Raw genomic sequence first — 27,787 nt, forward strand, 5'->3', positions numbered from 1 at the left:
TATGTAATTTTTGGATGGTGACTGAAATCATTGTGTTTTTTTATTTGCGGCCCCCTGCAGCTAAATGTTTTATTTTACGGAGTGGTGTTACAATTTAGATTTCACTACTAAGGATATTCCTGAGGGCACATTTTGTGTATTTCCATTTTCTGCTTTGTGTACAGCTGCAAATGTTCAAATTATTGTAACTGCTTGATAAACGCAAATACAAAATGATGCATATGTTCAGGTGAACAATGTACTATTCATGCAACATACTGTTCTGAACAAATACATAATCACAGAATGTTCACAAACAATTTGCAGATGCAGAGAGTAATGTGTAGCTTAGCAATAGAATTGTAGCCGTTTTTTAGATAATCTTCTATTGTGATTATACATTTTTATGTAGATAAGTGTTTACTGCCCTGCAAAAATGTTAACAAAATTTTGCCTAACATTTCATGTATTTTGTTCAGCTTATCTGCAATTACTGTGTAAACAGAACATGTTGACCCTTTTCTCTAGCTGACTTTCACCAACAGTATGTCACCTGTTGTAACTGTTGTGAATGGGAACAGACAGTCAAGCATGACCTATATGTCAAATTGTCTTCTTCTATTGTGCTACTGTGAAGTACATACAATGGAAACATGGGAAACAGCCTTTTTATGTTTTATACCATTGTTTATGAAAATCTATTGTATCTCTTCACTGTGAACGTCGACAAAAAAGGGTTAGTGTACATGGTGTTGGCTCGTTCCTTCTGAGATGGGCTTGTGATACCTCGGCAGGGTTTTTAATTTAAGACAGAGGTCAATAGAGTAGGAAAGGGTGAAGAGCGGGGAGTGGGAGGAACGCATATACCGTTATTGGTGCTAAAAGTAGTTGGAAAATGTCTGAAAGAAAACAAACAAAAGGGGTATGCCAAGCGCAGCATTAAAATGGTTGTACCCAAAAAAAAAAATAGAGAGCTCCTGTTCCCTTATTTTAGATTAAACAGTACAGTGCTTGTGCTTTCTAATCTGCCCCTCTCCTAAGCTATAAAAAACATGATTGTTCCTGCCTGTTCCTGTGTCCCCCTCGGTGTGCTGACCACGATAATCATGGCTGCTGAGCCCTGATTACAATAGAACACAGAAAACAAACTCTCCTGCGCGCGAGTGGATTGTCAAGCAATCGGTGATCCATGGAAAAAAAATGCCAACAACGGAGCCACCGGCCTTGCTGCCCTTCATGGATGGGGATATCCTAGTAGCAAACAAGAAAAGAAACGGGCGCCCCAGCCTAGTGTGTTACCGTTATACCAAATTTAATAAAATTAAATATTTAAAAAACCTATTCACAATAATGGTAGAAATCGCAGTATAGGCTTAATCGACATAAGCTGCAGTAAGTTGCCCTTGAACCACACTCCAACAGGTCATGGAGAAAGTGAAAAAGGGTCACCGCCGTCTGATGCGTTTCGAAGCACAAAGCCTCTTCATCAGAGCCCAGCAGTCTATGTGCGTCTTTAATCCACAGCTCTCCTCTCTCCCTCCCTGCCTGTCAGCTACTGTGGGTGTCACTCCCCCTCTCACCCCCCCTCCTGCCACTATTGGTATGTGCAGTAAAAGTAAAAAAAAATACAGCCAGCTCCTCTGTCATAGTAATCTAATGAAGACTGCAAATACCTTATCTTCTGGCCGGTCACAGCGGTCACGTGACCTTCCTGACTGACATCAGAAGAGGAACTTCTTGGCCCCTTCCTCTGCATCCTGTAGATCAGAGGAAAAGAAGAGCCGGAGCTCACGTAATGGCCATAAAAAAGCAATGACAAGGTATTTACAGGCATCGTTTTTTAATAAAACAATTACATCGTTTAGGTGAGATTAATAGAATAGAGGAGCTGACTGTAATTTGTTCTTTACCGTTTACAACCACTTTAAGGTTCGGTCTGCTAGACACAACTCCAAGCAATTGACCATATGAATCGCCTTATATTTAGATGAAAAGTTAAACTTTTTCCAATAAAACCATGTCTTTCTAAACCTTTCACCTTGCTGTATGAGAAACAAAATTAGGTGTTCCATTTTCAGTCTTTCATTTACTGCTGTGAACCATTGCCCAACTCGGGGGCAGAGGTATCTTTCCATTTAACTGCTATGCAGGCTCTAGCCACATTCAATAATTAAATTACCAGGCATCAATGTTGATGCCTCTCTCAAAGAGGCCTGAGGTGGAGGTGGCAGGTTGCAGGGTTAATACAGTGAGTTCCTGAATCAATTCACATATCTATCGCCAAAAGAGACTTATCTGTGGGCATGACCAGAAAATTATATGAGGGAGAACCCTCAGATCCCCTGCCTCTCCAACATATGGAGTCGGCCTCCGGGAGCATTCAATTTAGTCTCGCAGGGACCCTATACCACCTTTTCAATAGCTTATGTCCATTTTCCTGGAGTCTGCTAGAGGTAGAGGCCTTATGTGCGAAATGCCTGGTTTTGTAGTGAATTCATGTTCTAGGTCTCTCTCCCAATTTGGTAGGAATGGTGTTATGCTACTATGGACTGCCATTTTCTACCCAATAAGTAAATCCTTTAGTCTAAGAGCCGGTTCACACTGGGGCGACTTGGGATCCGACTTGAAGTCGCCTCAAGTCGTCCCAAGTCGCGCTGTCGAGAAAAACAATGCAAGTGAATGGGAGCAGTGTGAATACACACGAAGTTCCTGTACTACTTCAATCCGACTTGTAGGCGATTTGTACCCATTGATTTCAATGGAAGTCGCCTCCAAGTCTGATCCAAGTCTAATCCAAGTCTGATCACTGTCTTAACTGAAGCGACTTTCCAGGAAGATAACATACATTTCTCAGGCAAACCTCTCCCTCCCCCTCCCTCTCCCAGAGCTGATTGTTTTATTGGCCACTGGAAAGTCTCCTGTCCTGGAGACGACTTAAAGTCGTGTTGTAAATCGCCCCAGATCGCCCTGTGGTTCATGCTCAAGTCGTGTCGGAGTCGCCTCTGAAAGTCGCGCTGGAAGTCGTGTCGCCCTAGTGTGAACCGACTCTAAATGATCTGTTATTTATAAAGAGGCAAAACATAGGTAATGTAGTCCTGATTACCTTATGGGTGTCATCATGGAAAGTTCTGTTAAGATTATAACCATACTCTTTATCTTTAGATGGTACTTATTGTGGTTCCTATTGGGGGTGGCCTTTGATGGTCATATAACCAGAAGTGGGGAACTATGAAGTGTTTGAAGGGGGAGTGGTGACATGACTTGTTCAAGGGTCACCCAGTCTGACCTTAGTGAGGTATACAAATTGGTGGTACTGCAACGGGCCAAGAAAGCCAATACCTCTCCTTTTATTTCTGTAAAACGAGGACTGTAGTTTTAATTTTTAAGGGGGTTGATCTGCCCGTAGGAACCTGATTAACTTGTGTTTTAACATTTTCAAAATGTATGGGGAACATGACTTGGGAGAGTTTGAAGAAGATACACCAGGCATGTATTTTAACTGGTTGAACAGGAAGTTCAACTGACTTGGCTATATGAGCTTAGTTTACATAAACCTGCAAAATTAAATCGGCAAGTTTTAGAGGCAGTGACAATAGATTTGGTGCTGCAGAGCTGGAGGAGACCTTTTTAGCTGAGGGCTCTTGAGACATCTAGCTGATGTTGATTGCCATTGAGGCTTGTTTTGGTAGAGCAAGGGCCCTCACAGAGACCTCTTGTTATGCATTTAACAGCCTGTGTGGCTATCTTGCTAAGTTTTAGCTACAAAATATAAAAGGGAATACAAATAAAATGGAGAGCAAGTAATTTTATATCCGACAGTAGCTGATCCACTACAAACATTGAAAACCACAGACTAATAGCCGGATTCAGGTAGGGGCGCGTATCTTTAAGGTGGCGCAGCGTATCGTATTTATGCTACGCCGCCTTAAGTCAGAGAGGCAAGTACTGTATTCACAAAGTACTTGCCTCCTAAATTACGACGGCGTAGCGTAAATGGGGCCGGCGTAAGCGCGCCTAATTCAAATGAGGATGGGGGGGGGCGTGTTTTATGTTAATTACTCGTGACCCGACGTGATTGACGTTTTTTCCGAACGGCGCATGCGCTGTCCGTGTACATATCCCAGTGTGCATTGCTCCAAAGTACGCCGCAAGGACGTATTGGTTTCGACGTGAACATAAACTACGTCCAGCCATATTCACGGACGACTTACGCAAACAACGTAAAATTTTCAAATTTCGACGCGGGAACGACGGCCATACTTAACATTGACTACGCCTCCTAGGGGGCAGCTTTATCTTTACGCGGCGTATCTCTTGCAGAAACAGCGTATCTTTACTGCGACGGGCGCACATACGTTCGGGAATCGGCATATCTAGTTATTTTACATATTCTACGCCGAACTCAACGGAAGCGCCACCTAGCGGCCAGCCTAAAAAATTACACTTTAAGATACGACGGCGTAGGAGACTTGCGCCGCTCGTATCTTAACCTAATTTAAGCGTATCTGGTTTCCAGAATACGCTTAAATTAACGCCGGCGTAGATTCAGAGTTACGACGCCGTAACTCTCTATGAATCCGGCTAAAATTGTCTAATCAATGTACTTGGACCCTGGCGTTTTCAGACCTGCCTCTTATAAGCACATAGACACTTTCTAACAAAAACACAACTTTGTCTTGTTTCTTTTAGTTGGTCTTCAGTCTGAGCCAAGTGAGAGTGACAGTTATAGCTTTAGAATATACCCTACTGCCAGAGGGAGGACATGCATTGTAGATCTAACAGTTGGATGCCAGGGATTGTCTTTTAGCTTGCGTGTAGCATTACCAATGATGTGTAATTCACTGTCTCTGCAGAGCTTCACTAATTATTTCTGGCACTTTTGCTTGAGAACAACATGCTAGAAGCCAGAATTCTTCTTCAATAGACTTGAGTCAGCCTTTTTTTTTCTTGAAACCACCTCAGCCGCTGAAAGTGACAATTATAGCTTTAGATTATATCCTGCAGCCAGGAGGGGGAAATGCATTGTCGATCTTGAAGTTGGAAGCCAGGGAGTTTCCTTGCATATAGCAATACAGATGGTGTTTATTTAATTTCATGAATTAATTAGTTCTGTCAATTTTGTTTGAGAACGACGTGCTTCGTCAGAATTCCTCTTCAATGAACAAAAGTCTTTTGAGGAATAGTTGGAACATCTTTCATGTTTTTGTTCTCCTGCAAGAAGTAAGGCTGGTTTTATACCATTGCTTTGCTTTAACCCACCTTATGATAAGTTAGAAGCTTGTTCAAATTAACACACCACAGTGGACAGGTGTAAAACGGGGCTTAAAGGGAAATTTCTTTATGACCCCTTTCACACTGGGGCCACCCGTCCTTTTAACCCCCGCGGCTGAAGAAGGGGTTAAAAAACGCCCATGTTGTAGTGCTTCGGAAGCGCTGCTTATTCATTGCAATGGGCAGGGGCGTTTTTGAGAGCGCTGTATACAGTGCTTCCAAACCGCCCCAAAGATACCGCTTGCAGGACTTTTCCTAACGTCCCACAAGCGCACCGCCCCAGTGTGAAAGCACTCTGGCTTTCACATTTGGGCTGCATGGGAGGCAGTTTTCAGGCGCTAAAACTCCTGAAAACTGCCTCCAGTGTGAAAGGAGTCTATGGGTTTACCTTCTGTTCATGTTTCCAATTATTTAGAGATTTTGAAGCTGTGGTGGCACCTGCTCAGTTTTCAGTGAGTTTACACGTTGGTAAATGGTAGCCACTCCCTCCCTTCTCTATGCCCATGTTATTGCCAAAAATTAACCACTTGTCGACCGGCTCACACACATTTACGTCAGCAAAGTGGTTATTACCGCAAAACAACGTACCCATACGTCGGCCCCTTTAAGAGCCATAGCAGACACGCGTTCGCCGCTGGAGGCGATCACCACCGGCCACCTGCAATTGGGGGCACTAGAGTCAGAATAGGGGATTGTGTGTGTAAACCCACAAATCCCTGTTCTGACAGAGGTGAGGAGACAGATTGTTTGTTCCCACAGTTAGAAACACACACACGAGGGATCACATTTAACTCCTTAATTGCCCCCTAGTGTTAACCCCTTTCCTGCCAGTGACATTTGCTCAGTAATCCATGCTTTTTTTTTTATAGCTCTGATCGCTGTATAAATGTGAATGGTCCCAAAAATGTGTCAAAAGTGTCCGATCTGTCCGCCGCAATGTCACATAACTGCTAAACAAAATGCAGATCACTGCCATTACTTGACATAAATCTTTCCCATAGTTTGTAGACGTTATAACTTTTGTGCAAATCGATCAATATACGCTTATTTGATTTTTTTTTTCTCTTTTATCAAAAATATGTAGAGGAATACATATTGGCTTAAACTGATGAAGACATTTTTTTAATTGTCGCTCTTTTTTGTTTATAGCGCAAAAAATTAAAAACATGTGACCAACAGCAGAGGATTAAAAGTACCTCCTGCTTGTTTCCCTACAAACAGGCTAGGAGAGATCTTGCTTGGTCATGTGATATCTGTTTTTCGATTGGGGGAAAAAAGGTACTTAGAGTATTTTGCAGGTCAATGACCTAACTGGTTATGTAGATCTCCTCACACTTTGCCACTTTACCTCATCTTTGTGCTATATATATACATCCCTCTATTTTAATGCTAGGGCTGTGCCTAATTGACCATTTGATGGTACCATCATCACATGACCAAGTCAACAGCATGACACCAATGAACTTTTTAGCTGTCTGTAAAGGGGGGCTTTCTTCCTACTATTCACCAATGTAAGAAGCATGTTTCCCACAGACCACCATTACATTAGTTTTAGTAGGGGGTCCTAAAGACCTTAGCATTTTTTGGATTTCTGAATTAAAGTTGAGAGAGCCTGGTATAGAGGGTCAATTCAAAATTGCAGGTGGCTCTTAACAGGAAATAAAGGGATCTGTAATGTTGCCACGGGAAACAATGAAATCCTCACAGGGTTACTACTTCTACCCTCCAAAAAAAAGTTTTGGAGGAACTTCCTTTTTAGTACAAAGCAGGAAATATTAATGTATTATTGTGTTTTATGTGCAAAATGGTGAGTCTATAAACAACATAAATCAAGCAAAGTTTTTCCAGTCTTCAGGTTTCCATTTTATATGCTCCTGTGCCCATTGTGCCCATGGAAGAAAACCATCGGTCCTTCAGGAAAAAACTTAAGACCCATCTCTTCTAAAGGACCTGGACGAAATGGGACAAAGTGCCTTGAGGCGATGCAGTTTGCATTTGTAGCGCTATACAAGTTGCTCATTCACTCCCTCACTCACTCACTCCCTCACTCATTGTTGCCACCTCTACCTTTTCTTAGACCAAAAGAATATTTGAACCGTGAGTTGCTCTCTGCTGCTTAAGCACCTCTTCCTCAAGGGTTGATATGTTGTGAGTTGAGAGATACCCATGCACAAACGTAGGTTATTTTGTGCAGTTATGGACATCTTGTACCAGTCTTCTCCTCTCTTCTCCATCTTTCAATAACAATGTTTTCACACACAACTGTATCACCCCAAGGTTTTGTTTTTTTACAGTATTCTTTTTAGGTTCTATGAGTTCTAGTTCATAAAGTTTCTGTCAACTTCTCATAATGCTGCAAGCACCAACAGACCGTTAAGATGGCCATACATGGATCGAAATTCAGCTGGTTCAGCAGGAACCATCTAAATTTCAATCTGAGTGTAGCTCTGTCTGTTCAACAGAAGCCGGTTGTCAGACTGGCTTCTGTTAATTGGTCTTGGTGGAAAACCAGCATTCGGTCAGCGCATGCTGCCAATAGGCTGCAACACTGATCAGTGTATTCTGAAGACGGGGGGAGTCCTGCTGTCTGAATACAAAGCTAAATTTACATTTACATTTTCCTGTCAAGCAACATTATACCACTCTTTTTTAATACACAGCAAAGGGGGGGGGGGGGAGAGAAGGTATAACATGCCGTAACATAGTGCTTTGTTTCTATCGCTGCCAGTGGCGGACTGACAACTCATGGGGCTTCCGGGCAATAAGAGGTTATGGGGCCTCCGGGAAATAGATTATGGGGCCACATAGTACACACACACTATACATACACACATAATACACACACAGTATACATACACACAGAATACACACACAGTATACATACACACAGAATACACACACAGTATACATACACACAGAATACACATACAGTATACATACACACAGAATACACACACAGTATACATACACACAGAATACACACACAGTATACATATACACAGAATACACATACAGTATACATACACACAGAATACACACACAGTATACATACACACAGAATACACATACACACACACACACACACACACACACACACTGAAAAGGTACTGGAGAGGCAGGGCAGATATAATCTTGGGATTTTTAGACCAAAAGGATGTCGGTAAGGGACATTTCAGGGACGTATGTATAAAAACCTCAAATTTGTACATACTATCCCTGGTTTTACTGAAGCTGGCAACCCTGATGGGGCCCCCTAGTGGCATGGGGCCCTCGGGCAGTGCCCGAATGGTCAGTGCTCCCCTGATCGCTGCCCCATTTTACCAATCTAGTACAGAGCAGAAGAAGGTGCGTCCAGTACAGCTTGCTATAAATCTCACACGAGCCCTTGTTTTATAGACTGAATGATTGGCCTTATTGTACTCCGCAAGGAAGAAACTGTAAGCAGTCACAATTAAACTGCTCATTTGTTAACAAAAAGACGCTTTGTTTAATAAAGTACACGTTTCCAATATCTAACTCGGTAGATGTTTATCTTGGAATAGATGTCTAGTGCTATGATGAAACCTCCCACCTGTATAACCAAGAGTATTCTAGATGCATGGATGTGTTTCGGGAAGTATAGAGCATGCCTTTTTTTTTTTTTTTTTTTTAATTGATGCAACCCAAATAATAGGTTTGTAAGTAAAAACATGACTCATTTGGCATTAAGTTTAGAGCTAGGGAGCTAGGGTGACCACAACTCCAAACTACCATTCAGGGACACCCTCCCTTCCCAAAAATCAGCTTGTGCTGTAACGAATCACAGGACAGTGATTGGACACAAGAGGCAGGATTTATGATTTCTCCAATCACACGCAGGGGGCGGGATTGTGCTCCTCCAGGCATTCCCGGCCAGGACAAGTACTGTCATTGAGTAAAGCGGTGATGTGGCAGCCTTTTTTGGGGGCATCAGATTGGCCCGGGGCGGGGGGGGGGGGGGGTGTCTGTGTCAGTTTCATTCCGGGACACTGTATTGTCCTTTACTGAATGTGCCCGGGACAGACCTGCAAAATGCGGGCCTGTCCCGGGCAATCTGGGACACGTGTTCACCCTAGTTGGTACTTACAATCTTGTTTACCATTATCATTGAACGTAAAAGAAAATCCAAAATGTTGTGTTGTCCCCAGAAAAGTAGTAGAATTAAAATCTTCCAATAGAGACACTAGTTCTGTTGACCTGGTGCCCTTTTTTTATGCTGGGATTTCCTCTCACTTCCTGTTTGGGACAGGAAATTAAGGGAAATCTCTGCTAACAGATGGTGAAAAAAACGTTTTGCCTATAGTTCTACTTTAAGATGGGTTTAGGAGGGCACCATAGAAGAGGATGACTGTTCCACTCCTGGGAAGGCTGTGCAGTATGAACCAAGCATGTACACTTGCCAATAAAAGGTATGTCATAAAATGTACATTTGTAGTTGGGCTAAATGTAACCAGTGTACTCAAGAGGAACTAATTGAAAGCTGAAAGTAAAATTCCTCCCTTGCAGTGGGGCTTCTCTTTGACTCTGCCTTTGACACTGTTACCACTGATGTCTCTGGTGCTTGGATTTTGCTCCTGCCTCATTGCAGAAGATCTTGAGATAGGTCCCTCTGACATTCTTAAGCCTGGTACACACGATCGGATTTTCCACCGACAAAGCATAGGTCTTTTGTCCGAAGGGCATTGGCCAGGAATGTGTCTTGCATACAAATGGCAAACAATTGTTGGCCAACAAACACAAAACTACATATTTTTTCAGCTCTTTAGCGCCACCCTTTAGGCAACTTCTGCTAATGTTATGGTTAGCATGCGTGTTTGTACTTTGTTTGTTTTTTTCGAAGGACCTCTGTACACACGATCGGATAATCCGACAACACACATTTGTTATCAGAAAATTTTAAAGCATGCTATCCAACATTTGTTGTCAGATAATCCGATCGTGTGTATGAGGCTATACATATACTAGGGTCAATTTAGTTAGGATCCAATTAACCTACCAGCATGCCTTTGGAGTGTGGGAGGAAACATGTGTACCCAGGCCACACGGGCACAAGTAGAATATGTAAACTCCTGGCTGGTATTGCCGTGCTCGAGACTCAAACTGATGACTCTAGTGCTGCCAGATGGAAGTGCTAACCACTTCAGCTCTTCCTGCTTACTAGTAGTACTGCACAATGACTATGCTTCAGTGCAAAGCTCCTTAAATGCAAGTCTCTGGTTAGGTCTGGGCTGATTGAAAACAATAGACTTTCTGTAATTTGAGCATATCTTGCCAGTCATCAGACAGGGATGCTGATTACATTGCTAAGTATTTTTTTTTCTTTTATTGTATTACTCTGTAAACTGCCCGGCCTATGTGCAACTTCTTTTAACCGCTTCCGGACCACCCACTATACATATACTGCGGCCCGGCTGTGTAAAATCTCTCACCTGTAAGTAGGCTGTGATTGGACACGGCGGGAGCCAATCAGCAGGTCCGGTGGCTGTGATGGCGACCTGCCAATCGTTCACAGGAGACACGGAGCAGAGGTGTACCTATGTAAACAAAGCACCTCACTGATCAGTGAGGAAAAGAGAGATCTTCTGTTTTAGCTAAGCTCAAACACGATCTCTGTTTTCCTCCAGTGTAACACTCCCCCCCCCCCCCACAGTTGGAAAGACACACTTTACTCCTTGTTGGCCCCCTAGTGTTAACCCCTTCCCTGCCAGTGTCATTTATACAGGGATCAGTGCATTTAGTACTGATCATTGTATTGGTGTCACTGGTCCCCAAAAAGTGTCACTTCAGGCCAGATTTGTCCGCCACAATGTCGCAGTCCCGCTAAAAATCGCAGATCGCTGGCATTACTAGTAAAAATAAAAAAATAGACTAAAAATTACATAAACCTAACCCATAGTTTGTAGACGCGATAACTTTTGCGCAAACCAATCAATAAACGCTTATTGGGATATTTATTTTACCAAAAATATGTAGCAGAGTACATATTGGCATATACTGATGAAGAAATGTGATTTTTTTTTTCCTTGTTTTATTTTTTATTGAGAATGTTTTATAGCAGAAAGTAAGGAATGTTGTTTTTTTTAATTCAAAATTGCTGCTCTTTTTTTTGTTTATAGCGCAAAAAAATAAAAATTGCAGAGGTGATCAAATGCCACCAAAAGAAAGCTCTGTGTGGGGGGGAAAAAAAGCAGATCAATTTTATTTGGGTACAGCATCGCATGACCGCACAATTGTCGGTTAAAGACACTCAATGCCGTATCGCAAAAAATGACCTGGTCAGGAAGTGGGTAAAACCTTCCAGGGCTGAAGTGGTTAAAATGTACTTCTAAATTGACCAGAGCATGTGCTTTTATTGCTATGCCAGTCTAATCCCCTAATAGGAGAAATGAGACTGATCGCTGCTCCAGGGGAGTATAATAATTAGGGTTGTCCCGATACCGATACTAGTATCGGTATCGGGACCGAGTCCGAGTATTTGCGGGAGTACTCGTACTCCCGCAAATACCCCCGATACCCAAATAGAATACTTGCCCCCCCCGCCGCCGTCGCCGTGAAGCCGCATCCCGTCGCCATTCGCCGCATCCCCGCTGCCGCCGACTGTGTCATACGCCGGGAACATTACAGCTTTGAATAGCTGTAATGATTGGCTCCGCGCATAGACACTCCCCCTCGCTCGGGTGAACTGTCCAATCCCGAGCGAGGGGGAGTGTCTATACGCAGTGCCAATCATTACAGCGATTCAAAGTTGTAATGTTCCCGGCATATTACACAGTCGGCGGCAGCGGGGATGCAGGTAAGTGGGACATGGCTGCATGGGGGGAGACGCTGGATACATGGGGGGGAGACGCTGGATGGGGGGAGACGCTGGATACATGGGGGGGAGACGCTGGATACATGGGGGGGAGACGCTGGATGGGGGGAGACGCTGGATACATGGGGGGGAGACGCTGGATGGGGGGAGACGCTGGATACATGGGGGGGAGACGCTGGATACATGGGGGGGAGACGCTGGATGGGGGGAGACGCTGGATACATGGGGGGGAGACGCTGGATACATGGGGGGGAGACGCTGGATGGGGGGAGACGCTGGATGGGGGGGGAGACAATGGCTGCATGGGGGGAGACGCTGGATGGGGGGAGACGCTGGATGGGGGGAGACAATGGCTGCATGGGGGGAGACATGGCTGGATGGGGGGTGACAATGGCTGCATGGGGGGAGACGCTGGATGGGGGGTGACAATGGCTGCATGGGGGGTGACAATGGCTGCATGGGGGGTGACAATGGCTGGATGGGGGGTGACAATGGCTGCATGGGGGGTGACAATGGCTGCATGGGGGGTGACAATGGCTGCATGGGGGGAGACAATGGCTGCATGGGGGGAGACAATGGCTGCATATGTGGGGGGACATCGCTGCATTTGGGGACACATTTAAAAAAAAGTATCGGTATTCGGTATCGGCGACTACTTGAAAAAAAGTATCGGTACTCGTACTCGGTCCTAAAAAAGTGGTATCGGGACAACCCTAATAATAATCCAGCAGAAAGGAAGGGCTGGGTGCTAGCACCGTTTTTCTCACTTGGTCTACATCCCCTGATACACAGAATGCCACTAACTTGTCCAGAGTAAAACTGTGTCTTCTAATGAAAACAATAAATACTCGTATAGCTTTACATTTTGCATTAGAAAAGACTTGAGGCTTGAGTGAAATGTATGATTATATGTAGTAGTAAACTGCACTCTAATAGTGCTAGTATTGGGAGGAAGGAAGCTGTGAGCGCAGTAACTCTAATTGGAATCCATTCCTGACCTATTGAGCAAAAGCTAAGAACGCTTTAGCCACTTTTCTTTGTCAAGTGGCAATCTTCTCATTACATTTGTAGCATGAGCAAACGACTTCATGACTGTCATTTACTCCTTAACTGATTATATTGATTTAAGCTTTTGCTGGAGATGCTTCTTTAATTTATTCTTGAGTCGCATATAAAGCGTGTTGTTTTTAGTCTATGCAGTAATTAAAATAAATGTATTAGATGATTCTGGGATGAAGTGCTTGCTTCTTTAGCATTTCAAATTTAGCTTCATCAGATTAGATACCGTCATTAGATAATAAAAGAAGCTGGATTTACAGTTTAGGTGTAAACATCACTTAAAGCGGAGGTTCACCCAAAAAACAAGTATATAACATTACATTCTGTATACCTCAAACATGTACAGTATGCTGTTTGTTTTTTGGGGGTGTACATACGGTATTATTGCTATTTTTCACCTGGCTTCTGGGTACTAGCTCCCGTGGGAGTAGGCGTTCCTATGCAGTGGCGCAATGTCCTCTGGGACTTCGCCCAGATGATTGACGTGCCTGACAAAAACTTCCCCCCAGCGGATAAGGCGTGTCACGAGTTTCCAAAATGACCTGAACTGCGAGTCAGCTCTATATGGCGCTATACGGCGCCTGCGCACTGACTAGGAGCCGTGTAGAGCTGACTGCGCAGGCGCTGTATAGAGCCGACTCGCAGTTCGGCTAGTTACGGAAACTCGTGACGCGCCTTATCCGCCGGGGGGAAGTTTTTGTCAGGCATGTCTGGGCGAAGTCCCAGAGGACATTGCCCCACTGCATAGGAACGCCTACTCCCGCGGGAGCTAATACCCGGAAGCCAGGTAAAAAATAGCGATAATACAGTATGTACACCCCCCCCCCAAAAAAAATGTTTGAGGTATACAAAATGTAATGTTATATACTTGTTTTTTGGGTGAACCTCCGCTTTAAGAGAATAACGTACAATACTATGTAAGGATTAGTAGCGGTAGGGAATCCCTCAACCCCTCTTTAGTGCATAATATCCCCCCCCCCCCACACACTGTGCACTGGCGAGTGTCATATAGCCAGAGAGCTGTATGGATAAATGACTGGAAATATAGGTTGTATCATAAACCAGCACTTATGGATTTCCAGATACAAAGGCACCAATTAATTGTTTGCATGGCCCCACCCACTGTACTTATACCCCTTTCAGAAGGGGCGGACTCTGAAAGTTGATTCACCTGTCCAGCTGGGAATTTGTCTGCTGATCCCCGCTGAGTAGGCAGATGACAGGTCCGTGCCCGCTCCGCTTATGCAGAGTAGACACGGACACAGCCAACTTTCCTCTGTGGGTGCAAACAAACCGCCTGTCTGTTTCCATCTATCTGTCACCTGATCTGATCTGCAAGACCAGGGATCTTCAAACTACGGCCCTCCAGCTGTGGTGGAACTACACTTCCCATGAGGCATTGTAAAAATCTGACATTCACAGACATGACTAGGCATGATGGGAATTGTAGTTCCTGAACAACTAGAGGGCCATAGTTTGAAGACCTCTGTGCCAGACGGACGAGGAATAGATCCCCCATCCATCTTTCTTTAGCTGATAGGATCAGATCAAATGTCAGCGGGTTTCACCAAACACATCTGTTGATATCTGCTGCTCCATAGAGGGCAATGAATGGTCCGCTTTGGGTTTGTCTAAACAAATCTGACAGGTGGACCTGATCGGTCCACCCATGTGAAGGGGGCATTACAGTGCACCTGAATTCAAAAAGTAAAGATTTGCTATGTTATAGAGCAGACCTGGGCAAACTACGGCCCGCGGGCCGTATACGGCCCGGCGGACCTTTTATTCCGGCCCCCGGGCAGTGTTGCCAATAGGGTTGTCCCGATACCGATACCAGTATCGGTATCGGGACCGATACCGAGTATTAGCAGGAGTACTCGTACTCCCGCTAATACCCCCGATACTAAAATAGAATACTTCCCCCCCCGCCGCCGCCGCCGAAGCCGCTGCCACGTTAATCACCGCGGCGGGGAACATTACAGACAGCGTTCCTTTGAACAGCTGTTTTCCCCGCCGCGCATAGACACTCCCCCCTTGGACGGATCTGTCCAATCGCGAGCAAGGGGGAGTCACATAGACACTCCCCCTTGCTCGCGATTGGACAGATCCGCCCAAGGTGGAGTGTCTATGCGCAGCGGGGAAAACAGCTGTTCAAACGAACGCTGTCTGTAATGTTCCCCGCCGCGGTGATAACAGTAGGTACGGGGGACAATGGCTGCTGTACGGGGGACAATGGCTGCTGTACGGGGGACAATGGCTGCTGTACGGGGGACAATGGCTGCTGTACGGGGGACAATGGCTGCTGTATGGGGGACAATGGCTGCTGTATGGGGGACAATGGCTGCTGTAAGGGGGACAATGGCTGCTGTAAGGGGGACATGGCTGCTGTACTGGGGACATGGCTGCTGTACTGGGGACATGGCTGCTGTACTGGGGACATGGCTGCTGTACTGGGGACATGGCTGCTGTACTGGGGACATGGCTGCTGTACTGGGGACATGGCTGCTGTACTGGGGACATGGCTGCTGTACGGGGGACATGGCTGCTATACTGGGGACATGGCTGCTGTACGGGGGACATGGCTGCTGTACGGGGGACATGGCTGCTGTACGGGGGACATGGCTGCTGTACGGGGGACATGGCTGCTGTACGGGGGACATGGCTGCTGTACGGGGGACATGGCTGCTATACGGGGGACATGGCTGCATTTGGGGACACATTTTAAAAAAAGTATCGGTATTCGGTATCGGCGAGTACATAAAAAAAAGTATCGGTACTTGTACTTACCTAAAAAAGTGGTATCGGGACAACCCTAGTTGCCAACCGTCCGTAGAATTACGGACAGTACGTAAATAAAAGGCACTTTTTCCCTGTTCGTAAAAGTCCGTAATAAGGGAAATGTGCCCATAAAAAGATCCGAATGTGAGCCGCAGCGCAGGCAGCGTCTAGTCCTCCTACATTATGCATAGCCTCGCCCTCTCTGACCGCCCAGCCCACCACCACCCACCGCGCAGCCAATTATCAAAGCGCATTTTCGCGCTAACAACACTGCTGCCAGCCTATTCAAAAGAGCAGCGCGGGGAAACTGAGGAACATCGTAGAATGTGTGGACTCTGTGGAGAGCGGCACCGGCGGGATAGCACACAGCAGCAGATGTAGTGGACACACTGCAGACGCACCCCCACTGTGACGGAGTGGACTGAGTGAAGGCAGACGGAGACCGACCAGTGCGCCTGGCTGCCTGCTCTGCCCGCCCGACTGACTGACTGTAGCAGTCGGCCAGCCGCCATGCTGGTGCCCGGACCTGGAGTGGACCCTGGTCTCCACTCTCTTTGTTGGAGTAGGACTCCTCGCGACGCCTGCTGCCTGCCCTCAGTGCCACTGCCCTGGCCTTGTCTGGTGAGTCCTCCTCAGTCCAGCAGCAGAGTGTGAAGTGCTATCCTACCTAGACATCATCAGTATGCTGTGTCCTCCTCCTGTGCCCCTTTCACCTCTCCACAGGTCAGATCTGTGGAGAGGTGAAAGGGGCACAGGAGGAAGACACAGCATACTGATGATGTGAAGAAGTGATATGATAATTTATTTGCAGCCTCTGTGCCATGTCCCCAGCCTCTGTCCCCCTCCTGTGTCATGTCCCCAGCGTCTGTCCCCCTCCTGTGTCATGTCCCCAGCGTCTGTCCCCCTCCTGTGCCATGTCCCCAGCGTCTGTCCCCCTCCTGTGTCATGTCCCCAGCCTCTGTCCCCCTCCTGTGTCATGTCCCCAGCCTCTGTCCCCCTCCTGTGTCATGTCCCCAGCGTCTGTCCCCCTCCTGTGTCATGTCCCCAGCGTCTGTCCCCCTCCTGTGCCATGTTCCCAGCGTCTGTCCCCCTCCTGTGTCATGTCCCCAGCGTCTGTCCCCCTCCTGTGTCATGTCCCCAGCGTCTGTCCCCCTCCTGTGTCATGTCCCCAGCGTCTGTCCCCCTCCTGTGTCATGTCCCCAGCGTCTGTCCCCCTCCTGTGTCATGTCCCCAGCCTCTGTCCCCCTCCTGTGCCATGTCCCCAGCCTCTGTCCCCCTCCTGTGCCATGTCCCCATCCTCTGTCCCCCTCCTGTGCCATGTCTATAACAAGTACTCGTACCAGTTGTCCAACAATGATATTTACTGCTTTTTATAAAGAAATACAATTGATTTTATGCAGTATTGAGTTTAGCCTTTTGGCCCGGCCCTCCAAAATATTTTTAGTTTCTCGTGTGGCCCCATCGAAAAAATAATTGCCCACCCCTGTTATAGAGAATATCTAGAAGCCTTAATTGTGCCTAGGCAGTGCACTAACAATATGTATTTTTGTCTGTAAAAATAGCAGCATATTTTCCGGTTTATGAACGTGCCTACAACCTCCTAGCTTTGTATCTGCAGTGTGACATCTCAGGCACTGCAGGCAGCCTCTGACTGCTAGTCTTAGATTTGGAATGAGAGTTGGCGATGTCTCTACTGGGACTTTTTCCCACCGGAAATCCTGGCTGTGTGTATGGGGCATTAGAGGGGTCATCCACCTGCTGGGGGTGGGTCAATGGAGCGAATCCTGCTGAGCAATAGGAGTCCACCCAAACGGAACCACCTATGTTAAAAAAGGCCTACACTGGAAAAACATGGGTTCACTTCTGTTGGGTTGTTTTATTCTGTTTAGGTGCCATGGTAAGTATGCTTTTGAAAACATTAAGTTGTATTTTCCTGCCGGACATTAAACATATATAGGAACAAGGTATGTGAACCATGTTCTGAAGGAATCCTTCATACTAATAATATTTATCTGTATTTTTATTTTATTTTTTCTCTTAGTGGCTTTCATTTTCAACTGGATTGGATTCTGTTTATCGTTTTGCATAACCAACACAATTGCTGGACGCTATGGAGCAATCTGTGGCTTTGGATTATCACTGATCAAATGGATTTTAATTGTCAGAGTAAGTTTATTTTCCCATCTGTTTTTTCATTTGAAATCACATTGCTGTTGCGCAGTTAAATTTGTATTTTCATTGATTTTTCTAAACAGTTTTCTGTTGTAATTATACATTATATTAAAGAATGGTTGTAATAGCCTTGAGGCCTTGTACACACGACCGAACATGTCCGCTGAAACTGGTCCGTCGGACCAGTTTCCGCGGACATGTTCGGTCGTGTGTAGGGCCGACCGGACAGTTTCCCGGCCTAGCGGACAGGTCATGTACATGGTCAGTATGACTCATCGGACATGTCTGCTGGCCCGAAATCCCACGCATGCCTCAAAGTGATTCGACGCATGCGTGGAAGCATTGAACTTCCTGGTGCGCGCACGTCACGGCGTCATCGTCGCCGCCACGTCACCGCGTATCCTGTCCGCGGGGAATTTGGTCTGATGGTGTGTACACACATCAGACCAAATGAGCCCAGCGGACATGTCCGATGAAAACGGTCCGCGGACCGTTTTCATCAGACATCTTGGGTGGTGTGTACGAGGCCTGCGATGTAGATCCAAGCAAAGATGTTTTTTTATGGGAGGTACTGAAGTACACATACCAAGCTACATAGGCAATGTGTAGTGCCCTAAAGCGGTAATAAAGTCTTATGGGAGGTAAAAAATAGGATTTTTGTACTCACTGTAAAATCCTTTTCTCTTTCGTCCATGGACGGACATCGCTTCCTTATACTCTTGACTTTAGGGTTATGTTCCGTCTATTAAGAGAGGACCCTAACAGACGGAACATAACCTACAGTCAAGAGTATAAGGAAGCGATGTCCGTCCATGGACGAAAGAGAAAAAAGTTATCTCCTGCAAGACAATATCATAATGTGCTAGTATGCGGGGACATTCTGAGAAACTGACCTTGAAACAAAGCCCTCCAGCAACGCGCTGTCACTGATGCAGGCGCTTCCATCTTCACCCGGTCTTCCTTCCGGGTTCAGGGACTCCGTCCGCCATAATGGACCAGCTGTGATGACTCCACTTCCGTGCACATGCTCGTCACGGTACACATCTCTGAAGAAATGGCATAGGTATACTGTTTCTTCAGAGCGTGCGAAACGAGAGTTTACTACCACTTTAAATCTGTGATACGAAATTAAATATAATGGGTGATTAGGTGAAATTTTCTCATTCTCGCACCCCAAACTTTTGGTGTTCTTTGTCACTATGGTCTGATTAGTTATCACATTTGTACATATGCTCTACTTCAGCCTTCATATTTCTCTCGTTTGGCCAAGCAGACTGAACAAGAGAAATCCAGTGATTCCCCCATCCATGCTAACCGGCGTGAATGGATGAATCTCCCGCTGTCGGTTATTGTTTATTGACCGCTAATACCTGCAGCTGTCAGAATACACAAACAAGTGACTGGAGCTCGATGCCTGCAAGCCACTGTTTGCTGGACGTTTTTTCACCCGACTCAATTTTCATTCATCAGAGTCACCCATGGCCGGAATCTCAGCCAATTCACAGGAATGTATGGCCAGCTTCCTTCCTTTTGCCTTCTGTACCTACCGTATTAGATTATGGATGTCATAAAATAAACTAGTAATACAGTTGTAAACCCATTACATATACCTAGTACAGAGACTCAGGTGATACACAGAGATGAAGCAAATCCTCCTACACAAGGTGTGCATGTTTATCTGCAGCCCTCTCTTCTCTACAGCCCTTCAAAATGCGTAATGTATACAGCTTGTCTGAGCTTTCAGAAATCAGAGGGCAAGGAGCTGAAGTTACAATCTGCAGAGCTCAATAAAAGCTGAGGTGGTGATCGCAGACTGTGTGCTGGAGCTCCTTCCCTGTCACCTTTTATATCTCTTGGTGTCAGAAGTGATTCATGCTGAGGAAGGAGGCAGCAGACAGAAATGACACTTATGCCCCGTACACATAATTGGAATTTCCGATGGAAAAAGTCAGATGGACTTTTTTTTATCAAATTTTCTGATCGTGTGTAGCCCCATCTGAGTTTTTTCATCGGAAATTACAATGAATTCCATCGGAGTTTAGATATAGAACATGTTCTATTTTTTTCCGTCGGAATTCCGATTTAATTTGGCCGGACAAAAGCCTGATCGTGTGTACGTGGCATTAGAGGTTGATGTACTAAAGGCAAATATACTATGCACTTCAAGTGTACTGCAAGTGCAGTTGCTATAGATCTGAGGGGAAGCTCTGCTGATTTCTATCATCCAATCATGTGCACGCAAAAACTCAGTTTTTTTTTATTTTCCTTGGAAGTTCCCCTCAGAACTAGAAGTGCACCGAAGCAGTATTTTTCATATGATTTTCTGATTGTATGTATTTAAAGCTAAGCAACTTTTCACTTAATACTCCTGGATGAGAGATAAATACTAATTTTAAGCATACAGTATAATGAATGAATGAATGAAAAAAAATTTATAGAGCGCAACACATGCGAACTGAATCGCTTCTGGGCGCTAGTTGTTTGTGACTCATGACCTCAAAAGAGCAGAGTTTTGATCCGTCTTCTGAAAATCAGGTGGTTTTCCTCCAACCGAATGCTGGTTGGTAAAGCGTTCCATAGTCTAGGACCCTGGAAAGCAAACCTTCTTTCTCCTTTGGATTTGTATTTAGTTTTTGGTACCCTGACCAGATTTTGGTCGGTGGATCGCAGAACGCGATTCGAATTGTGAGGTTCTATCTTGTCGCAAAGATATTGCGGAGCCTTCCCATGGATGCACTTATGTGTCAGGCAGAGTGCTTTAAATGCAATTCTGTCTTTTACTGGCAGCCAGTGAAGGGTTCTCAGCGAAGGTGAGATTGATTCCCATTTTTTTTTCCCAGTCACAAGTCTGGCGGCCGTATTCTGAACGACTTGCAGACGGGAGATTTGGTACTTTGGGAGTCCGAGGTACAGTGCATTGGCATAGTCCAGTCTGGAGTTTATGATTGTTCCCACCACGACTGCTACGTCTTCTTTAGGGATAAATGGAATAAGTCTGCGTAGTAGGCGCAACAGATAGTGCGCTCCGCTGACTACTGACCCTATTTGTGCGTCCATTGTCATGAAGGTGTCAAAGATGACCCCGAGACTTTTGACTTTGGAGCTAGGGTTGATGATTTGCCCCAGAATGGGCGGTGGAGTCCAAGTTGTTACCACTTGACTCTTTCGGCTGGCCTGAAACACAAGGAGTTCTGTTTTAGAACTGTTGAGTTTAAGATGGCTGTTGGTCATCCAGTTGTCAATCAAAGCAAGACATTTCTCTAAACTTGGATGATGATTCTTTTTGTTGCCGATGCGCAAGTACAGTTGCGTATCGTCTGCATAAGAGTGATAGAGTAGTTCTTGGCTACTGATAATATCAAAGAGAGGGCGAAGATAGATGTTGAAAAGCACCGGTGACAGGGGGGATCCTTGGGGGACTCCACATGACACCGTGCGCCTCTCAGACGTGAAAGAACCCAATTTAACTGTTTGTGATCGGTTTTCAAGAAAGGAAGAAAACCATGGTAAATCACCTTCTGCAACTCCTGCTACCGAAGCTAGTCGCATCAGTAACAGTTTGTGATCTACCGTGTCAAAGGCTGCGCTTAGGTCCAGCAGAATTAGGAGACAAGATTCTCCTTCGTCTGCGGCCTCGAGGGCGTCGTCCCATATTTTAAGTAAGGCCGTTTCTGTCCCGTGTCCAGGACGGAAGCCTGATTGTAATGGATCCAGTAGGTTATGGGTATCTAGATGCTGTTGCAGCTGTTGTACCACTATTTTCTCCATTATCTTAGAGAGAACGTTTAGGCCTGTTATGGGGCGGCGGTGAATTGGGTCCTTGGGATCCAGATTATGTGGACAGACTTTCCTGCCTTAAAAATGTGTATTTCTGTTGCTGTGGTTTTGTAACCCAGACATGGCCGCCAAGTCCTGCGACCGTTTACTTCAATGCTATAGTGAAATTGGTACAGGCCAGCCAAGGTGGGGAAAAGAACAGTCACTTCTGTGCTCTCTCCTGCAATCGTTGGACTCTATTTGTATATATAACACCTGCACCAAGTTGGTCCATAGATAGCCAGCCTATCAGAAGAGGAAAAAACACACACGCTTTGTTCACTAAAAGCTTCTTTCTTTTATCCAACGTTCGCACAGGACACAAGATTAAGCTCTGATGCCAATTCCCGCTGTATAGAAGAAAAATCGATAGCACTTTATTTTGTGTCCTGTGTAAGTAGGAATAAAAGACGTTTTTAGTGCACAATAGAGCGAGAGTTTCTTTTTCTTTATTTTGATGTTGTCGAGACCGGAAAGAAGCCTAAATGATGTCTCTTTGGCTGGATAGCTATACACCATTTTACATTTTGACCAATTTTGTCTGAATAAGCTAAAATGTTGAGCCATAGGTGGCCCTATTGTTACTACCAGGCCTGACAAACTTAAAGCGGGGGTTCACCCTATCGACGAAAATTTTTTTATTTTTTTTATTTTACCATAAAATCAGGCATTGTAGCGCGAGCTACAGTATGCCTGTCCCGAATTTTTTACCCCCGTACTCACCTTGTTCTCGTAGATTGAAGATACCGGGGAATGGGCGTGCCTATGGAGACGGAGGATGATTGACGGCCGGCTCTGGCGCGTCACGCTTCTCCGGAAATAGCCGAAATAGGCTTGGTCTTCACGACGCGTGCGCATAGCCTGTGCGCAGGCGCCGTGAAGAGCCGAGACCTACTCCGGCTGTCTTCGGGGAGAGTGACGTGCCAGGGCCGGCCGTCAATCATCCATGCGACTTTCATGAACAGGACACTACTTTGATCCGACTTTGTGATAGTCTGACTTGTTCTTTGACCAATCAAAACAATCCCAGAGTGAGGTAAATTCTTTTTACTGCTGCTGTAATCACATGTCAGATGTCAAAAGTCGGATGGTAAGGACAAGGCTCCTACTTTGGTCCGACTTCAATGATATTCAATGGGCTGAAGTAGGATCAATGTCGGACCAAAGTAGCACAGGGAGCATTTTTAAAGTCGGACCGACTTGCGTCGGACCAGTTAAGACGGCTCTCCTAGGGAAACATTGATTTTCACACGTCATGCGACATGAGCTCCCAATGTCGGAGCGTTTTTCGGACAAGTGTGAACCCGGCCTGGGCTCAGGTTCACACTGGGCTGCGGGAATGAAGCCGTACAAGTTCATCTGAACTCGCACGATTTCACTCCCGCGAATGCAGAGACATCTATGCCGAAATCGTAAAAAAGTAGAAAAGAAACTACTTTTTGAAATTGGTGCAGCGCCGCGGATGCGGCATCGTACTGATTAGGACGGTGCCTTATCCAGCTTCTTCCCAGCAGCAGTATAAGGAAAGGGGATACACTGTGATGTAAGGGAGAGTGGGGGACTCAACTTCTGATGGTGGGGTGGCTCGTGACATCTAATGTCAAGGGAGGGGATGTGCTGGACTCTAATCTTACAGCAAATTCTGCCAATTTGCCATGTCAAATCGCATGTCAAATTGCACCAGTGTGAACAAGGGCTGAATCCTCTAAGGAGCAGTGACAATGTGGGTATTCAGACACCCACAGGCACTGTGGCCGTCTTAATACAATAGCCAGCCAGGGAGATTCTTCCCTCCATTCTATTTAGTGCAGATAGAGCAGGGGTGTCAAACTCAATTTAATCATGAGCTGCATCAGCATTATGATTGCTCTCAAAAGGGCCGGTTTTATCTGTAAGATTAGATGTCCAGCGCATCCCCTGCGCTGACATGAGATGTCACGAGCCACCCCACCATCAGAAGTTGAGTCCCCCACTCTCCCTTACATCACAGTGTACCCCCTTTCCTTATGCTGCTGCTGGGAAGAAGCTGGATGCATTGCTTTAAAGCATAAAGTAAGGATCTGGAGGAGGGCTGGAGCTCTCCTACAACTGCAGGAGAAGTGCGAGGGCCACATGACATGGCCTGGAGGGCCGGATTCAGCCCACGGGCCTTGTGTTTGACACCTGTGAGATAGAGGAATCTAATCGTTTTCTGTCATTTAGCCCGCAGGCTGAACTAAGAAAATCTATATATGTATGGCTAGGTGCAAATCTAGGCTTGTTGCCAGTCTCAACACACTAAAAAAATAAAAAAATCTTACTCTGAGGAAGATTTATGCTGGCCATACACTATACAAAATTAAATAAAAATAAATTGTATTATGGAACTCATGTCTTGATCCCACTAGAACGAATCCGCCCTATGTAAATGCAGGCTTAAACCTAGAAGGTGATTGGCTAATATTCACAGCTGCATCAGCTTGTGTGTGCATGAGTTTTAGTAATGTAGGATACACACTGAGAAAATCAAGCGCAGTCTTTTCTGATTTTTCTTGTAAGAAAATTGTGCGAACAAACGGTACACATTGAACGAAAATCGTTGTTTCCTGCATAATTTTTTTTTTTTGAGTTTGTACCTTTTTTCGTGTGAAAATTCGGAATCGGCTGTTGAAAGTTTTGTGTACACGCGATACGAAAATCGTACGATAATTCTTTGGACGAAAATGTTCGCCCGTTTTTTTTTTTTTTTTTTTTATCGTGCGGTACGAGACTTTAATCCCCTCCTCTTTTATTCTTGATTACCAGAGGATACTAAAGCTCTAAAGCCTTTCCTTCTGGACAGCGGGAAATTGCGTCAGAGCTTAATCTTGTGTCCTGTGCTAAGTTGGAATAAAAAAAATAAGCTTTTAGTGAACATCGTGTTTTTTTTTTATTTTTTTTTTATTCGGATGCAGACTCCATTTATTAGATTTACGGCACAGTGCGATGCAGAAAGGCCTATTTAGTTTATATTGCTGCGTTTCCTCTCCCAGACTGAATACGGTTGTGGAAATTATTATAAGAAGCTTTTCCTAAGACACACTGTGTACCTTTTTTAATATATGTTTAGGTTTATTTAATAAAATATATAACTGGATAAGAATATTTTTCTTTCTTATCTGCCTATAGTTGCACTTTAAGTATACTTCTAGCTAGCTGTTGTGGCAGCGTTGCTGTACATCTATTTGGCCACTGTGTGTCAGTATTGCTTCAGTTTTTGCGCAGACAGGTTTTGTTTGGGTTTTATATTTCTCCACTGTTCTGGAAAGATCTGTGTTTGAGCATGAAAATGCCAGATTTTTTTGGGCGAATACAGAGTTTAGCGCTGTATTTTTACATTATGAGAGTTAGAATCTAGTTTTTACGCCCGATACCTGAATTTACCAGTAAAATACAGAAAAAAAGGCTCTTGTATGTTGGTCCTAAACGATACAATATTTATTACCAAGTAAATGGCGATAAAGAGCATTTATGTCCAGCTAATGTTCTTGGGGTCGATTTTGAAATGCTCAGAATTCTCGGTGCGAAGACGGATCTGTTCAATTTGTGGTTTGATCTTTTACGGCCCCAATAATCACGCTGCATGCAAAGAAATGCCGCATCTGGGGGAAGATCTTTTAGTACAAATAGTCAGCTCTGTGCACTTTTTTTATGTCAGAGGTTTTATTAGGTCTTGTCCAATGCCATGGGAACCAAGGTCAGAGCCGTGCCATCTGGATTGGGCTCTGAAGGGCCAGGATGCCCATATAACATAGATATTATGTTCCTGTCTGCTGATATTGACTTTATTCCAGCTAAGATTAACTTTTTCCTCTACTGGCAGCTATAGTCTTTCCTTTTTAGATGTGATACAAGACCCATAGAGATACACACGCTATGCCCGCCAGGCTTGCTCTCCTGGTGTGGGGGCCCATGTTAAACCTCTGTGCGTTCCAATTACAATTTGGCACCTGTGCCTTGTTGGTGGGAATGCTTCCAAGCATTCCCAGTATTGTTATTCGTTTTTTATTATTCTTAATTTTATTCCGTACGTTTTTTGGCTCTGCGTAACTTCTGCATACTTTTAGCTATTAAAACCATTCAACTTTTAAAATGTTCAACTCTTTCAGCTAATGATGGGACTTCAATTTTTTATTATTTTTTACGCTTTTTAACACTTTTTCAAAAAAAAAATTTAACATTGAAGTCAATGAGAGCATGCTTCAAATCCTTCAAATCTGCAAAGGCAAATAAGCCGCACACCATCCTAGCATGACAACTTCAGGACCGGGCGGCCACTTCCACACCCACATCTATTAAAGACGCAAATGGCACTCTCCACTCCCATCCATCCGACATTGCCCAGCTCTTCCATGACTACTATTCTGCCTTGTACAATGACCCGAGTGTCCCACATAACCCCCCCCCCCTCCTGATTTATCCCGGGCCATCCATTCCTACCTAGTGGACTGCGACCTTCCCACTCTTTCCCCTTCCGCCCTCACTAGCCTTAACTCCCCTATCTCTGAAAAATAAGTAATTGACATGGTTAAATCCCTCCCCAACAACAAGGCCCCTGGACCCGACGGTCTACCATACCTCTATTATAAAACCTTCTTGCCACTTCTTCTCCCCATATCACCCCTCTGTTCAACTCCTTTTATGACTAACACATTTATTCCGAGGGACATGCAGACCTCTTTTCTCACAATGATCCCTAAGCCAGGAAAAGATCTTACTTTGTGCTCGAACTACAGACCGATTGCTCTTTTGAATGCAGACGTAAAGATTTTTACTAAGATACTAGCTAACATATTAAACGACTTTCTGCCGTCGCTGATCTATAAAGATCAGGTGGGGTTCATCCCCCTCCGACAGGCTTGGGACAATACTCGGAGAGTTATTGATCTTGTGGAGGTAGCAAACAGGAACAGGTCCGAGGCGCTGCTTTTGAGCCTTGATGCGGAAAAAGCCTTTGATAGGCTGGGTTGGCCTTTCCTCTTTAATACTCTCCACCGAGCCGGTGTAAAGGGTCCCTTGCTACAAGCCATTACTCACCTGTACTCATCCCCTTCGACCTTAGTCAGGACTCAGTTTGCCTCCTTGTGATGTATTGAACCCCTAGCAGCCCATATTAGGCAGAATCCGAAAATTCATGGCATCCCAGTCCGTACTAGGGACTTACACTCACTCAGCCCCTTGTCTCACTTCCGAATTTACATGTAGAATTAGATCGCTACAGTACTCTTTCGGGTTATAAGATCAATAACTCTAAGACAGAAGCCCTCCCCCTTAACATGGCCCCTCAGACTTTGTCTTCTTTCTCCCAATCCTTTAACTAACTACACATGGAAGACTTCCACCCTAAAATACCTAGGTGTCCATCTTTCGCCCTCTTATGAAACCCTATACAAGGCTAACTTCCCTCCCCTATATAAGTCTATTAAGACCTCTCTGGCCAAATGGAAAACCTTAAAGTTATCCCTCTTTGGTCGTCTGGCGACCATTAAGATGGCGATCCTACCTAAACTCCTTTATCTTTTTGAGACCCTTCCTATCCCTATCCCAGCCGTGCACTTCAGATCCCTGCAGGGTGACTTGCTCAGGTTTTTTTGGAATTTCAAGAGACACAGGATTGCTAGATCAATATTGTACGCCCCCCGCGGCCAAGGCGATCTTGCCTTTCCCAACATAGCCAAGTACTACCTGACAGCTCAGTTGCGCCCGGTGGCTTCTTGGTGTACTCTTCACGCATACAATAGATGGACATAAATTGAGAAGCTGTGGTTGGCTCTCACCCATCCCAACTCCATGCTATGGAGTACAGATGTGCCTCTCGGTAGATCCCAACTATTGGGGCCGATGGCGCTCTTAAGGACGTTATGG

At 45.2% G+C, this 27,787-nt stretch overlaps 1 protein-coding gene across 2 annotated transcripts in view; it reads left to right on the forward strand.

Moving 5' to 3' along the window:
- Positions 1-27,787, forward strand: part of NDFIP2 (Nedd4 family interacting protein 2) — a 138,114-nt gene that overhangs the window by 70,842 nt on the left and 39,485 nt on the right. For both annotated transcript variants that reach the window (XM_040341430.1, XM_040341431.1), the window contains one exon: positions 17,958-18,082. In XM_040341430.1, the coding sequence (XP_040197364.1) occupies positions 17,958-18,082 (125 nt within the window). The remainder of the gene's footprint in view (positions 1-17,957; positions 18,083-27,787) is intronic.

This window comes from Rana temporaria, chromosome 2 (assembly GCF_905171775.1).
Source record: "Rana temporaria chromosome 2, aRanTem1.1, whole genome shotgun sequence".
NCBI lineage: Eukaryota > Metazoa > Chordata > Amphibia > Anura > Ranidae > Rana > Rana temporaria.